Genomic DNA, 16,519 nt, shown 5'->3' with positions numbered 1-16,519 from the left:
AGTTAGGGCAAACTGCAGATAATGAGGCAGACAAACCCCAAAGCTGGTGGATATTCCAATACTTAGATTTACCAAACCAGCATACAATAGCTTCTGTAATACCTCACTGGTTACTCAGAAGCCAAAACACAGTTCCCTTATAGCAGCCCACTCTTGGGCTTCCTCCCAGACAACCAAGTTAAATATGATGAGGATTACTGAAAATCTTATTCCTCATATAAGAAAGTTCTACCAATCCCAAAAGGGTCAGACACATTACCTCCCGAGTTAATGAATATTTCAGATCTTCCCTAAGTACACACTTACAGCCAATTCTTATTAACTAAACTAAAATTTATTAAAGAAAAGAGAGAGAGCATATTGGTTAAAAGATCAGGATACATACAGACATTAATACATTTCTGAGGTCAGTTTCATAGTAGAGATGGTGAGCTTTGTAGTTGCAAAGAGTTCCTTCAGAATTAGTCCATAGGTTATAGTCCAATGTTCATATCCAGGCTGATCCACGTGGGACTGGAGATCTCAGTCTTACAACTCAAGCTTCCCCTGCATAAAGCATCAAGCAGATCTGAGATGACAGGATCAGGTCCCAAGAATTTTTATACAGTTTTTGGGCAGCCTCTTTACCATACAGTTCTGGGTGAACAATAGGCTTTTGAAGTGTAACATTCTATTTCCTATACATCACTGGAAATTAACTACCTGGATTAACATAAGGTAATGTATCCATTAACCCGTTTATCACAAACTTTAAAGAGGCCATAGATGAGTGGTTTTCAAACAGTGGGTTGTGACCCAGGTCAGCACTGTCGCCTGGGCCATTAAAAGTCCCATCAGCATTGCTGCTCAGCTAAGGCAGGCTAGTCCCTACTTGTTCCAACACCACGCTGGCCCTGGAAGCGGCCAGTAGCATGTCCAGCTACTAGGCAGGGGGACCAGAGGCCTCCGCGTGCTGTCCCTGCCCCAAGCACTGGCTCCACACTCCCGGACAATGGGGGAGGGGGAGCGGTGCCTGTGGGCGAGAGCCACGCAAAGCTGCTTGCGCACCTCTGCCTAGAAGCCAGACCTGCTGCTAGTTGCTTCCGGGGCACAGCGTGGTCCACGATGCCAGGACAGAAGAGAAGCCTGCCTCTGCACCCCGGCTGCGTCGCTGACCGGGAGCTGCCGGAGGTAAGCCCGTGCCCCAGCCCAGAGCCCACACCCTGAACCCCTAATTCCTGACCCCACCCCGCAGCCCTCACCCTGCACTCCAACGCTCTGCCCCAGCCCTGAGCCCCTTCCACACCCCAAACCCATCATCCACAGCTCCGTTGGGTCGCGGGCATCACCAGTTTTCTTCAAGTGGGTCACCAGAAAAAAAGGTTTGAAAACCACTGATATAGACAATGACATTATTTCACCCAAGATTCATCTAAATGTTAATATTCCCTTTTGATCTCTGAATCAATCTCTGATCTCTGAATAGCTATAGTAATAGACAGGAACTGTCTGTTTACAGGGCTAACATCTAACAAGATATAAATAAACACAATTAGTATCACCTCTAACATCATTCTCTAACAATACAGGTTTGCATTTCAAAGTTCTAGCCCATCTCACATGGAATGGCCCTAATTACCATTTACATACTTTTTTTAACCTGTCTCTAAAGGTTGAATCTGGGTAAATTAGCCAGCAAGCTGCTTAACCCTTTTTGGTCATGTGTCACAGGAGCATAGAGACCAAACCTACCTTTTTCCTTTTAAGAAAATACTAGGAAGTTGCATACAAAAATGTGTTTAAAAGAAAATTTATTTAGGTGGCAAAATCCACTTGATAATTAGGTGGCAAAGTCAAACTTGATAATTAGGAAATGTCAATCTGTAGTTGCCCTTGCGACCTTAATTTGGCCTCTTGTGCATATGTATTATGATAGTATGTGAACATTTACACTGATGATTTTCCACGGCTCCCCTGCCTCATTTAGTGCCCAGGATGGTAGGAAGAACAAGTAAGCAGAATTATTGAGTGGGGAACAGTAAATCTGACACTTCCTAACTTTTAGGTATTTTGCAATCTAAACTTTCATTTAATGTACTGTCATGTGTGTAATATAAACAAAAGGTGGCTTTTATGTAGCCAGGTGTATAGCTACATCCTATCATGCATTACAGCCAGCAGAGGGAGCACAAGGCAACAGTGTTTCTCCAGAGTTATGCTGAGGCACTGAGTGGATGTCTATGCAGCGTTTTGAGACCACGTGGGCAGATTTGTGTTGGCGGGGCCCACACTAGCATTCTAAAAATAGCTGCATAGATGGCTCTTTGAAGATGAGGCTCATGCTTTGAAGCCTTGGCAGGTGGAGGGGCTTCAGATTCCAAACTGCAAGTATGTTGACCTGGGCTGGGAGGCTCCCTGCTGTGGGCTGTGTAGATGTACCAAGATGCAATTTCACAGTAAATTAGTCCTCAGCTACGTTGTGGGTTCTAGAGGACCATGTTTCAATATGGTTCCAGCTAAAATGGGCTCTGAATCTGACCAGTCATAAGTAAAGGTTGTCAGTTTGGAATATTAGTTTATACTTTTTAAAACTCTGGAAAAAGCACTCTTCAAACACTTGATGCTTTAAATCCGAAGTGGGGCTCTTGGTTACAGAAAGTCTCTTCTGAGCCTTTTTACAGAAGCCTAACATAGGCCAGCTCAGCATGTGTGCATATGTTTTTGCACCTTTCTATGTTCACAACTATATATATACAAATCTATATAATTCATTTTATTTCCTTGTCTTCCAGGAATGGGCCTTAACTAAGGACAAGTCAGTGAAACATATGGATTTGTGCCTTACTGTTGTGGACCGAGCACCTAGTTCACTAATAAAACTCCAGGGCTGCAGAGAAAATGACAGTAGACAGGTGAGTCCATAATGTATTAACGTAACTCACTGTGCAAGCAGTTCTACTGGAAAATCAAAAATCTCCATGTGTGCGCGCACACATGCATAACCTGCTGAGGTTCTTGGCCTGTACAAACCAATAGTTTGCTCCCTGCCCCACGTGTGTATGTATCAGGATGCAGATATGACACTCTGCCAGCAGGACAGTTGGGAACTGCAGTAGAAATGAAGTGATGCTGTGCTTGTGTGTTGAGCGCTTCACCCATTTGTGTGGCTGCAGAGAGGCATTGATAATAACTCGATTTGAGATGGACATGAAACTCAGAAAAGGAGTCCAGTGGAAAAGAGACAGTATTAGTGGAACAAGTGTAAGGATGCTACATTTTTTCCACTAAATTATATGGAGGTTAGATATTTAGAAGAGGGCTGTCAAAATCTCTTGGTAGCCTGCTAAAAGTGACCCCTCTTTTAAGGTCTCTTGGTGGTATTAAAGCAAACATTATTTTAATAATCAAGGCAATGTGCCCACAAGAATCTAAATGCTGGCAAACTAGGTAAACCTAAAACACTGAAACAACAAAGGCTCAAGACTGTTTCCTTTTTATGACCTTAACTGAGGAAAGATTAAAGATACATGCAGGCATATGTAAAGGCAAACCGCATTCCAGAGACCATGGCTTCTAGATGGAGAAAATAGCGTGTAACCCCTCCCTTCTGAAGATTGTAACCTGGGAGGCCAGGAGGTCCAAATTTAGGCCAAGTTGAGCCCTCATTTACACCCTTGAAACCCCTATGAAGTTTTGAGGTTGCATAGGTATAACTGAGGGTTGCGTTTGGCTCTATTTTCTATTGAAGTCTTTTTACTAAGGTATGTGAGTATGCAGTTGCTTAAAGTGCATTACGAAATATGGGTGGAAAGCTACAATAACACCTGCACAGTAAACCTTTTCCCTCCAAGTCCTCCATCAAATAATTCTAGTGAGAACAAATACCTTAGAGGTCTTTTGCAGCTTTGCGCTCAGATGACCTCCTTCCTCTCCCCATCTAAAACCAATAAGAAATGCACTAAATCTGTCCGTATGAGGTAACAGTTTAGTATAACATGTTTACAGCAGTCGGGTCTCTAGAATATGTGGTTTAGATTTTTACTGATACGTGTTGTCTGTCTCTCTGTTTCAACAACAAGAATGTTAAGTGCTCATAGCACTTGTGTAATCTAGAGACTTTTTTATTTACATTGCAAGTGCATATTTTTCTTGTGTTCCTAAGTGAAACTATCATAAGTTAATATAGTAGAATGTAAAGGAAGACCTAACAAATAATTGCCAACATATATTACAGCTTAGATGTTAGTATAATAGTAAACAGTGTAATGGTAATATAATCATAAATGCAAGGAGCAGAGATCAATAAGAGGGGGGGTGTGCATTTAGAGGTTTTGTCCATGTAATCTCAATATACAAAGCTTGCCTTATAAGTAGGTCAGCCCAGCAGCGGTTGTGCATACTGCATGGGTCTACGCTATCAAAACTATTTCAGAGACAGATCCATAATATATTTTTGAAGCTCGTATTTCAGCGAAGCCTGAACATGTGGCAGTCTGTCTCTCTGAAGAGAATAGAGCTCAATTCCCTCTCCCTCAGCAACCAAGAACTGACATGTCTTACATATCATTTAAAAGGAAAATATTACAAGGAAAAGACTTTCTGGAGTTGGGGAGAAGGCAAAAAATGAAGGAAGACCTAGGACTGCACTTTGTGAGAGCACCAGGCTCCCTAAACAAATTGCATTATTAAGCAGCACAGTTATTTTGTCTTCCAGTTGCCATGCACAAGTAAAATCACATTTGCAGTGTCATCTCGGCAGCAAACCCCTTTCATATCGTCATAGAGAAGTCTGCTCTGCAAAGCCATGGCTTTTTCTTTCCTCCGAGCCTCTGTGCTTTTGTGCTCACGGAGCAACCGTTCTGCAAACACTTCATGACTGGGAGTTTGCTTTCTGTGAGATACTATTTAATGAGAATGTTAACTAGGGGACCAACGAAACATGTTTTACAAAATATGTTTGGGTCAGAACTTTCAGGTATCTCCCTTCCCTCTGTCAGCCCAACCCTTCTCATCCAGGAGAGACCACCAGTTCTGCTTATGCCAGAGTCTATGCACAGTTGCCAATATTTAAGAAAATTTGGCAAAGGTCAGTTCTTTGAATAGGCTGTGACCTGCTAGGTCTCCATCTGTCAGAGGGTTTGTGTGCATTCTAGTTACAGTATTTACCAACATTGTCACAAACTCCACCCTTAAAGGCAGGACAAGTATCATCCCTATTTTAACAGATAGGGAAACCAAGGAAGAGAGTTCCTGACAAGGGTCACAGTGGGAAAACTGTCAGCCAGAAATACAACACAGGTGTCCCTTGTTCTGAGTCCCATACTTGGTCAATCAGACAACAGTCCTCAGCATTGGCCTGGCCAATGCTGCTTTTAACAGCCACAAATTAATTAGGTGGATTCCAAAAATGTGAGGGATCTATGGCCATGGTTTCCACAACCTCTGAAAGACCGTCTTGGGGATCAATTCTTGAGATTACAATTTGAAAACATTGTGGGAGGGGGGGAGCTGAAGTTAGTGCTGATATTTCTATGTCCCGCAGGTCAGGGGGAACACAGCTGCAGGCTTTGCAGGCCTCTAACCTGGCACTGCATTGGGATTGTATGTATTTGAGGAGAGAGCTGGACAAAATGACTCTGTGTAACCTCCATTTCTAGTACAAAGTATTAGCTGGATTAATGGTTCCTTTAGCATGGCTTGTGATAGTTTGGACAAGTCTTAAAGGACAGTATCTAAACTATTGTCTCAGTATTCAGAATTACCACAAACAGAGGCCAGGAAGGGATTCGAGGATGGAGAACTAGGAAGGCAGGATATGAAACACATCTTTATCCACACTTGGATAGCTCATTACTTTATTTTCTTTTCCAGAAATGGGAGCAAATTGAGAGCAACTCTAAACTGAGGCATGTTGGCAGTAATCTGTGTCTAGACAGCCGAAATGCCAAAAATGGAGGTCTTACCGTTGAGGTCTGCAATCCTTCTCTGTCGCAACAGTGGAAATTCACACTTAATCTACAGCAGTAGAAGGGCTTACACACACAACGCAATCTTGTTTCCTAGACATTGGGCAAAGTTTTGATTGCATTACTGATATATTTCTTAAACTTTCCACGGAACTTATATACCTCAGTATTCCATCTTCGTCTGAAAGTAGGAGAGAACAAAGCCGAACACAAGAGAACCAAGGGGACGTGGAACACTGCAATTATCTCACTGAACGTAGTGCAGCAAAGTTCCCTTCTGGTGTAAAGACTTACCAGTTCCTGTCTGACTTCAGTTTAGTACTTGCACAGCAGATGATTAACATCCCTAGAAACAATTGATGTACAGTAAAAAAATGGATCTTAACATGCAGAAGGAGGGAAGGGAATAGGGTGGGGGGAGGGAGAGTGGGGGAATATAAACTGCTAGGAGAAATTGAAATCTCCATTTACATAGAAATCCTCATTTGTGGTTTCCAGAAGCTGAAGTGTCATTTTGAAGGTTTTTTCCATGTGTAATTGGTATATTTGAATATGAACTTTTCTATGATGGACTCTAAATATATATATTATATATATAATATATATATTTTATCAGTTCCCAACTGTTTATCAGTTTTCCTCATCTTGTAATTACCAACCAAGTGATTAACATACGTAAACCGGAAAGTGGATTGGAATGTTGAGAGAACAAAACTTTGTGAAGGTTTGTCTTGTTCATGCTAACACTGGATGCTTTTGCTTTTCAAACTGGACCTGCTTCTTAGCACTTCACCATCTTTGGAGATTGTGGAACGCAGGAGGAGGAAGCGGAAACAGCAGAACAAACTGATGGATCTGCACACATCATTGCTTGGATTGTCTCTTCTGACTGGGAATTCAGTACATGTGCCCTGGGTATCTGTAAACTTGTACTTGATATTTATGTTGAACATTTCTCTAGTACTTGGTCTTTAAAATACTTTTTTCCTTTATTAAAAAAAATTTACATAAGCAGTGCAGCTCTTTCACAGGTGCAGCCATTGGGGTTCAGCACAGTTTGTTTTTTAGCAGGACCCTGATCAGCGTAATTTCTTTGTCTTAATGAGTCAGGATAAGACAGAATAGTAGCATCACTGTGTACAGATAGCACAAGATCATCATAAATTTTAATCTGCCAGGATCAGCAGCTACATGATATCTCAGAGTTGCACTTGTTTAATTTATAAACCTGCTATGGGGTATCCTACTTGAGGGTTTTTTTATTATTATTCCTTCAAACAGAATTGTTGAAACTGATCCAGGCTCTACTCTGGGTACCAGCAGATGCCAAGTGGTGTTTTTAACCTTAGAACAAATACAATTTACAATTTCAGCCCAATTGACATTTTTGTATTAAAGCAATGCTGTCACAGTTACCTTGACCCCAACGTTGACCTACTTGCTTATGTTTGCCTAGACTATACAAACTGTTAAGCTCACTGAAGCATTTGTTTTTAAAATAAAATAAAAAAAGCAAAGAGAGAAAGGTGCTGGCAACAACCCTGCACTGATAACTTGGAGATGAGCAGTTCAAAAATTAGTTTGGTACGATAATGGATCTCAAAAGCCTAAGGACTGATTATAAAGAGAGTTTTAGAAATATTGTTACTAACCCGTACTATGACAGTGTTCTTTTCCTTTTTCGGGGTCTCTGGGAGTAGAGTATGTCATGAGCTGCACTTTCCTTTCTGGCTGCATTTAGTACAGTAAGTGGAATCTCTCCATGCAAAATGGTTTTTACTTTGCAGTGACAGACATTGAAATAAGAGGCCCATAAATCTGTCTGATGTATGAGTCGGAGTTGCATAACATGCATTTGTGGAGCGACACCGGTGTCCTTTCGGGTGTACCAGGAACACTTAGGGAAGAGATTGAATCAGCGCTTCTCCCTTCTGTCCAGCTCTCCTACAAATACATGAAGAGGAGGGATCTCTCTCTTCCTCCCCTGCCCTTCAATCCTTTTATCTCCTCCAGTTAAAAACCTTGGGCATTTGTCTGTTTCAGGGTGGCATGCAGTGGATAAACAACTTGTTTTCAGCCTTCGGTTTCTCCACATCCAGACCCTTTGAGGGTGTCTGTGCTACAGGGACAAAAGACGCTAGATACTTGCTATAGCAATGTACGGGGGTTTTCTGTCACGGTAGCAAATCTGCTTTAGAGGGAGTTTTCTGGGTCAATGGAAAAATCGATCCATTTACCTAGCAGTCTCTATACTGGGGCTTATGTCAGCTTAACTCTGCCTCTGTGGTGTCAGGTTTTCACGCCCCTGAGCAACGTAGCTAGGTCAACCTAAGTTTTAAGCTTATATTAGGCCGAAACTAGCTGAGTTTGCCGAGGATGTGATTCAGTCATGGTGGGGATTGCTGCTACCCTTGAGAATAAACTTTGAATTCTTGAAGACTGATCTCAGCAGCAAATTCATTATGGTCTAATTGTTCTGACAGAAGAGAATTTAAAAGGTGCACTAAATTCATACTATGCTGCATTCCCCTCTATGACTTGGATCTTAGCAAATGGACAAGCTACTGCTAACTGAAATCAGGAGTGAGTCTGGATAATGTTGACTCTTCTGATTTCTACCTCTAAGCAGGATAACTAGTAAAAAGTCTTAATTTTTATAAATCCCGCCCCCCTCTTGATTGCAAACCAAGTCTTTAAATGTCATCCTACATATTGTGAAACAGAAATCTCTCTCTAAACCCCTATGGAAGCTATGCAGGTGTGTCTTAATATAGGAGCTGTACAACAGACAGCATCACTGTATGTGTCGTGGGCACAGAACAGAAAAGAGGTGGTATCCTTTTGTTAGATATGTTTACATGACTGTGTGCCAAAGTTACTTACTGTGATTTAATTATTTTTAAAGTATCGGGATTATGAGCCCATTTTTCAGACAAGTAAAACTCCTAAGAACCCCTGAATCCAATTGTGATGGAGTCTTCTCTGAAAGAACTTTTCTTATCGTCTTCAAAGCAAAAATGATGGTACACGTAAGCTTGTTTTTGCAAATTTTCAAAATATAGTTTGGAAATCCTTTTCAGTTGGTTTAAAAAAAATCTGCTGTACAGAGCTTGTCCTTTGTTCATTTTATAGATGGAAACCATCCTTGAAAATTTTAACTTAAATAAAGAAAATAATTACTTTATAGATAAGATTGTGGTTGATGCTGTAATTATTTGGTTTCATGCATGATTATCTGGCAGCTGTTTCCACATGTTTTGATCCACTTGACTGCTTCGTGAGTGTCCTTTTTAAAAAAAAAAAATTTTTTTTTTTTACAGGTGTCTTTTCACAGGAGAAAAGTTACACATAAGTGAGTTTAAATGTTAACCTGTAGGAAACTCTTATCGAGGGTTTATTTTCCTCTTGATGACCAGCCAGTTCCCTGACTCTCTGTGGCTGCTGAGGACTGCTGTTGTAGGCAAGAAAGTCGTCTACTGCTGGGAGTTTCAGGAGGATCAGGGTCCTGCTTCATTCCTCCAGCATACCTGGTTTCCCCAAGTCTTCCCTCAGTATGAAAAAGCTCAGGGGAGAGGCAGCCTCTGGTAGCAACAGCTCAGGCCAGCAGCGAGGAACAGAATCTGGCAACACTAGTAGCAGAGATTTAGATGGGTGGGGAAAATGAGGCTCTCTAACGAGGCAGATGGGCGGGAATAACAGTGGCAGGGATAGAACTCTTGCAGGGGCATTCACTTCAGGTGGGACTTTCAACAGTGCTTCGTGTTGGTCTAGCTCCGCTCAGGAATCATACCAGTGCTGTGCCCCTCGGAAAACCCGAACCTCCCAAGGCATCACATTGAGAACTTCCTGGACAAAATCCAGAGCTAACTGGGGAAACACCTATACATCAAACTCAGTCTTCCCACGAATAATCTATGTAGTTCCACATCCATCTGTGAGACATCTCTGATGTTCCATCTATGCTGATTTCTGAAAATCTTGACTACCAATAAATGTAATTATTATAAATGAAACATTCATTTAGATCTGATTAATTCTCTAACAATTCTGTATTCCAAAATACCCATTAGAGACTCTTGATTCATTTTCAGTGCTGAATTCAAATGTCTGAATAATAGAAAAGCAGTTAATGGAAATATGTCCTCTTATTGAAAGTAGGGCTGTCAAGTGATTAAAAAAATAATGGTGCAATTAATAATAGAATACAATTTATTTAAATATTTTTGGATATTTAAACATTTTCTACAGTATCAAACTTTTGAGCCTGCGAGTCCAATCAGTCCTCCTTGTTCAGCCTATCGCTCAAAACAAACAGGTTTGTTTACTTTTGCACGAGATAATACTGCTCCCTTCTTGTTTAAAATGTCACCTGAAAGTGAGAACAGGCATTTGGATGGCACTGTTGTAGCCGGCGCTGCAAGATACTTACATGCCAGATGCGCTAAAGATTCATATGTCCTTTCATGCTTCAACCACCATTCCAGAGGACGTGTCCATGCTGATGACAGGTTCTGCTCAATAACGATCCAAAGCAGAGCAGACCGATGCATGTTCATTTTAATTATCTGAATCAGATGCCACCAGCAGAAGGTTGATTTTCTTTTTTGGTGGTTCTGGTTCTGTAGTTTCCACATCAGAGTGTTGCTCTTTTAAGACTTCTGAAAGCATGTTCCACACTCCATCCCTCTCAGATTTTGGAAGACACTTCAGATTCTTAAACGTTGGGTCGAGTGTTGTAGCTATCTTTAGAAATTGCATTTTGTCAAATCTGCAGTGAAAGTGTTCTTAAAATGAATATGTGCTGGATCATCATCTGAGACTGCTCTCACACAAAATATATGGCAGAATGTGGGTAAAACAGAGCAGGAGACATACAATTCTTCCCCAAGGAGTTCAGTCACAAATTTAATTAATAAATTATTTTTTTTAATGAGCATCATCAGCATGGAATGATGGCTGAAGCATGAAGAGGCATATGAATCTTCAGTGCATCTGGCACTAAATATCTTGTGACACCAGCTATAACAGTGTCATGCGAACCCCTGTTCTCACTTTCAGGTGACGTATATAAGAAGCGGGCAACATTATGTCCTGTAAATGGAAACAAACTTCTTTCTCTTAATGATTGGCTGAACAAGAAGTAGGACTGAGTGGACTTGTAGGCGCTAAAGTTTTACATTTTGTTTTTGAGTGCAGTTATGTAACAAATCTACATCTGTAAATTGCACTTTCACGATAGAGATTGCACTGCAGTACTTGTATGAGGTGAATGGAAAAATACTATTTATCATTTTGGTGAAAACAGAATTTGATTTTCGCACATTATTACAGGCAGAGAATAACAGCTCTTACATTATCCCTGAGGAGGTAGGAAGGTAACCTCCCACCCACACCCCTCCCCCATGCTTGCTATAGACACTGAAATGAGAAAATAGGACTTGATGTACTAAATAGCCACAACTGCCACATGATTGGATTAAACCTTGTCAAATGAGTCCTCTCCTCTCCAATTCTGGCCAGCCAAGCCACGCTCCTGTGGGCAAGTCTGCATCCCTTCTGCAGCTGCAACACATTGTCTCTACTGAGTTGGCCATGTCTCAAGCTACCCCCGCATAGCATGCTGGTCAGCTTGGACATAGGCAAAGGTAGCCATGGACTGCCGTGCTCCACTGACCCTGGGCCCAGAACAGAACAGTCTCCACAGAGCAGCCTAAGGGCTGATCTAAGTGGTGCTGGCTGCCTGTGCCTCCAAGGGGCTGTTCTGGTAGCTGGGTTTGCTATGGCACCCTTCCCAGCTCCCCATGCATTGGCTGCAGGAAGTGGGGAGGAGTTACAGCAGCTCAGCACTCCCCAAGGTTCCCCCTGCACAGGAGATGTTTGGGGGTGGGTTAAGCCATCATTAGGGCAGTTGAGGATGTAGCCTCTTGTGTCTGCTGCTGTGGAAAGTGTGGCTGAGGGGCCCATTCTCCTCTCTGGTCCATGTATGTCACGGTGGGGTGGTGTACATGGGGCCATTAAAGTGCTTTTTAAGCCAATCTAATTATCTTTCAAGGGAACTGATTCATGATTTCTGAACACTTGGGGTTGGCAATGCTCTCATTCTGTGCCAGCCCGTAGGCAGCCCTCAGGAGACTGCTGTAAATTAGAGATTGGGGGGTGGGGGGCCGAGAGAGAAAGACACATTGATCCTTTCAGCAGCATAAAATCTGGGTGGCACAGATGTGGCACAATGCTACCTCTGCCCGCCCTCCCCTCTCCCCCCCCCCAGCCCCCGGGGCTGTGTTCTGTGCTGCCCCTCCCTGAGCACAGAATCCAGCCCATCTAAACCTGACACGGGGGCCAGGTAGCACAGGCAGATCCATCCTGTTCGGCCTGGAAAATACCCCCTGTTCTGTAGACGAGTTTTGATCGTGGAAAGCGGATTTGTGCCCACTTATTGGACGTAAATCAGTGGGATAACTCTGCCCTGTTGCCGCAGGGGCTGCATTCCTATTAACAAAATAATGCCTCAGATCCATGCCCAGCTGTTTGAATCATGACATGTAAGCTCTTAGGACAGCAGCAGCAAGAAATAAAAACCCAATTCACCACTGCTTTTCATTAGCCATGGACCACTAGGTTAAGTTTTCCCACGCAATCAAATGCTGCAGGCACTGTAGTTAAAGGGACTCAACAATTGGGGAAAAAAATCACAATTCCCTCTGAACATGTTGCACCTGCTATGGCTTTAAGTAACCCCCTCATGTTAGCAGGAGAGAGCCGCGTTTGCCAAATATTTTTTTTCCCCTCTCTCTTTTCCAGTTTGTTCCCATTTTGCATCTGACAGGCCTTTGGGGCTTGTCAGCTCCACTGGTTTCTGGATGGGTAGTTGCATCACGCTCCCGCTTTGCTCTGGAAGGAGCTCACAGCCACACTCTGCAAAAGGGTGTTTCTCAAGAGCGGCAGCAGCAAAGCTGACTTCTGTAAAGGGATTGCTCAGTGCACGAGAAAAACACTTTACTCACAAAAAGAAAAGGACTTGTGGCACCTTAGAGACTAACCAATTTATTTGAGCGTGAGCTTTCGTGAGCTACAGCTCACTTCATTGGTTAGTCTCTAAGGTGCCACAAGTACTCCTTTTCTTTTTGCAAATACAGACTAACACGGCTGTTACTCTGCAACTTTACTTACAGTACTGCAGGCCGAGAACCTGCTGCTTTCTTCAGCTACATAAACAGAGCGGGGGATGGGGGGGGACACAGAGTAACCAAAGAGGAAGTAAGGGAGAGGTGGAGCATGGATCCAACCCATAATACTGAGTAACCAGTTAACGCCTTGATGACCACTTGACTACACCCACCCCCTTAATTTGCAGCTTGGATGTAGTCTTTTAAATCAGTGGTTCTCAATCAGGGCGTGGGGCTTCGAGCAGGACCGTATTAGACTCACTGGGGCCCCAGGGCAGAAAGCCAAAGCTCAAGCCCCACTGCATGGGGCTGAAGTCTAGGACCCTAAGCCCCAGGCTGAAGCTGAAGCCTGAGCAATGTAGCCCTACTTGCTACCCCTTAATGCTGGCCTTGGCTTTTATATGCAAAAAGTCAGTTATTGTAGCACAGGTGGGCTGTGGAGTTTTTATAGCATGTTGCTGGAGGCGGCTCAGGAAGAAAAAGTTTGAAAACCTCTGTTTTAAATCACCAGGATCTCTTCTCCCTCTCACAGGGTTGCAGCCAGAGACTGACTTCCCCCAATTTACTGAAACCAATCTCTGCCTAACAGATTTGGCCTTGGTTCCCAGATCACTGGGACTGGGAACTTTTTCTTTTGGCTTTTATATTTTACAGCAACAAGCACAGAACTGACCATGTGGAGGGGTTTCCCAGTGCAGGTTTGCAGGGTCACTCCTGAATTCACTAGTGGGCTCAGTCCTGCTTGGCACTGCTAATATGTATATTCATTGACTGCAGTAGCTGAAGCCCCTAAATCTACTTCCATATGTACTGACTGTTTAACTCTACTATTACTTCATAAGGTCCCACTTTCTTCCCTTTTAGACAGTACATAGTGGGCACCTCCTCCTCTCTGGCTTTCTTCCCCTCAAGATAAAAAGCCTTCTGCTTCCTTTGCCTCTGGTCTTTTGGCATCTGCCCTCAGGGACTTGAGATGCTATTTGATAGTTACAGGTTTCAGATTGCATGCATCCAATGAAGTGAGCTGTAGCTCATGAAAGCTTATGCTCAAATAAATTGGTTAGCCTCTAAGGTGCCACAAGTCCTCCTTTTCTTTTTGTTTGATAGTTGCCTTTGGACACTTAGCCAGCAAATGCAATCTTGAGGCATTAATGACACTGGGCGGTTTTAAATTTACAAACTGATGCAAAACAAACTCCTCCACTGTGGAAACCCCCCTCAGGAGCCGGAGTCCCTTCCAATCGGCGTTACATTTTGTTTATTGAGTCAGTTTGATTTGTCCCTGCATTCTAACTGCAAATCTTATGTTTTCCACTGCTGCTTCCGTTGTTTTGGCTAATTCTACAGCTTTGGGCCAGGTTAAATTCTCATTGCCAGCAATTGTCTTTGTGGTGTTAATCGTGAGAGAATTCAAACAAATCTATCCACATAGCTCCAGGACATTTCCAAACGAGCAATAGTCTGTTCATCCTGTTGACTCTGCCACATACACAGCTACACTTTCACCTTTCCCCTTCGTTCTACTATGAAACTTTTCACAATAATGTCTGGCTTTGGTGTGTAGTGCTTGTGAGGGGTGTTCACCCACAGCCTGACTGAAGGCCAATTAACTGCATAAGCTGCACCTGGAGGGGAGCCAGGGCTCAATAATGCTTAATTAAGGATGAAGCTCACCTGGGCTGGCACATGGAGGACTTCTGTAAGAATAGGAAGAGAAGGGGACCCCAGGGGGAGAGTGTCTGCAGTCACTCCCTGACAGGAGGGAGGTTTGTTAGAGATTATAGGGCCTGCCAAGAAGTCAAAGGGAGAAATAGCCACAGGGAGTGGAGGAAGCTCAGATGGGTAGTATACCCAGAGGTTTGAAAGAGGAAGCTACAGAGAGCCCCAGGAAGTAACAACCAGGGCTGGGTGTAAGTAGCCCACAGTTGTAGAGCATAGGTCCCTGGACTGGATCCTGGCATAGAGGGCAGAGCCGGGTTTCCCCTACTAGCCACCGGGGAAGTGGCAAAGCCTTGGACATAAAACACAGGCCTGCCTGGAACAGCAGCTTGTCTAGAGAGACCTTGCCAGACTCCTGGAAGGGGATAATTAAAGTGGTCCGGCCAGAGGGCTGAGTCACAAAGACCACCCAGAGTTCTGGAGGATGCAACTGAAGACAACAAGTGACGGTGGAAGGGGCGTCGAACCATGGCGAGCTAATTCTCAGATGGGCTGCTCGGAGGTGTGCAAGTGGTGAGAAGTGAACCCCGTTACCTTGCTCATCTTTTGCAGTTTTTCTGAACTTTTATCTCCTGGTTTCTGAGACTGCAACAAACTCCTTAAGAGGGAGTAAGTTTTACTGCCACAGGCGCTGGGGAAAATTGCTTTCTCTTTGTCCTTATCTATCATCTAACTTGCAAGGGAATGGTGGCCCCATCTTTCAGTGTATTGCTGTTAATCCTCATTTTCTGATTAAATGCCTCAATTGTCCCATAAATTGCCATTCTTATCTTTTTCTTCCTCGCCACGTTTGTCAGGGCACCACTCTGTGTACATGAAACACACTTCACTTCCAGTACTGCAGGCTGGGAACAGGCTGCTTTATTCAACTACATAAGGAGCTGAGAGAGGGAAAACACACACTAGCTAAAGTGGCAGTAAAGGAGGAGTGGAGCATGGCTCTCATCTATAATACTCTGCATAACCCAGTTAACCCCTGAGGTTCACTTTCCTACGTGGGACTGAAGGCTTAGCAGGTAGGTGTGTGCAGACATCAAAACCAAAAGATTGAGGATGGCTGGGCCTGAGTCTGTTGTTTAGTGTTGCTCCTAGGCCCTTGCTTGGGTGAAGTATGGCCTTGAGCCTCTCCCTCACGTTCACAGATTGCAACTAGAGAGCTGCGCCGGAGGTAGCATAAGCTACCCCGTTCCAGAAAATAAAGTAATGGTTGCTGAGTGGACGAGCTCCCTTCCATGGGGATTCGGGATCTTGGAGTCAGTAGACATACCGGTTCCAGGCAGTACTGCTCAAGTGCACCTCCTCCCCCACCCCCCGGAGCAAATCTGGCTCTAAGTGCCACAACTGGGCCCTAAATTCAAAGGCTTGAGTCTGTTGGCGTAGACCAGGGCTCTCAAACATATGGCCCACGGGGTTCTTCCCTGCAGCCCGCCAAGCTCCCCAGCGTGCCGCGTCCCCAGCCTACCTCCAGGCCAGGGGTGGGCAAACTACAGCCCTGGGTCGGATCTCGGCTGCGGATTTGCCAACCCCGCAGTGGTGAGGGCCCCGCACCACTCTGGGAAGCAGCGGCCCCCGCTTCCCTGCAGCCCCAGGGGGAGGAGGAGCAGAGAACTCTGTGAGCTGTCCTTGCCTGTGGTTACTGCCCCTGAAGCTCCCATTCGCTGGGAACGGGGACATGTGGCCAATGGGAGC

At 43.9% G+C, this 16,519-nt stretch overlaps 1 protein-coding gene across 2 annotated transcripts in view; it reads left to right on the top strand.

Annotated features, from left to right (window-relative positions):
* Window positions 1–9,080, top strand: part of GALNT2 (polypeptide N-acetylgalactosaminyltransferase 2) — a 156,768-nt gene extending 147,688 nt beyond the window's left edge. For both annotated transcript variants that reach the window (XM_084623353.1, XM_084623354.1), the window contains exons 15-16: window positions 2,772–2,891; window positions 5,851–9,080. In XM_084623353.1, the coding sequence (XP_084479479.1) occupies window positions 2,772–2,891; window positions 5,851–6,006 (276 nt within the window). In that variant the 3' untranslated portion in view covers window positions 6,007–9,080. The remainder of the gene's footprint in view (window positions 1–2,771; window positions 2,892–5,850) is intronic.
* The last annotated feature ends 7,439 nt before the right edge of the window (window positions 9,081–16,519 follow it).

Source organism: Lepidochelys olivacea, assembly GCF_965140295.1.
Source record: "Lepidochelys olivacea isolate rLepOli2 genome assembly, chromosome: 3".
Classification (NCBI taxonomy): domain Eukaryota; kingdom Metazoa; phylum Chordata; order Testudines; family Cheloniidae; genus Lepidochelys; species Lepidochelys olivacea.
Note: the sequence above shows the minus strand (reverse complement) of the source record. Positions and strands in the feature narration are given on the sequence as shown.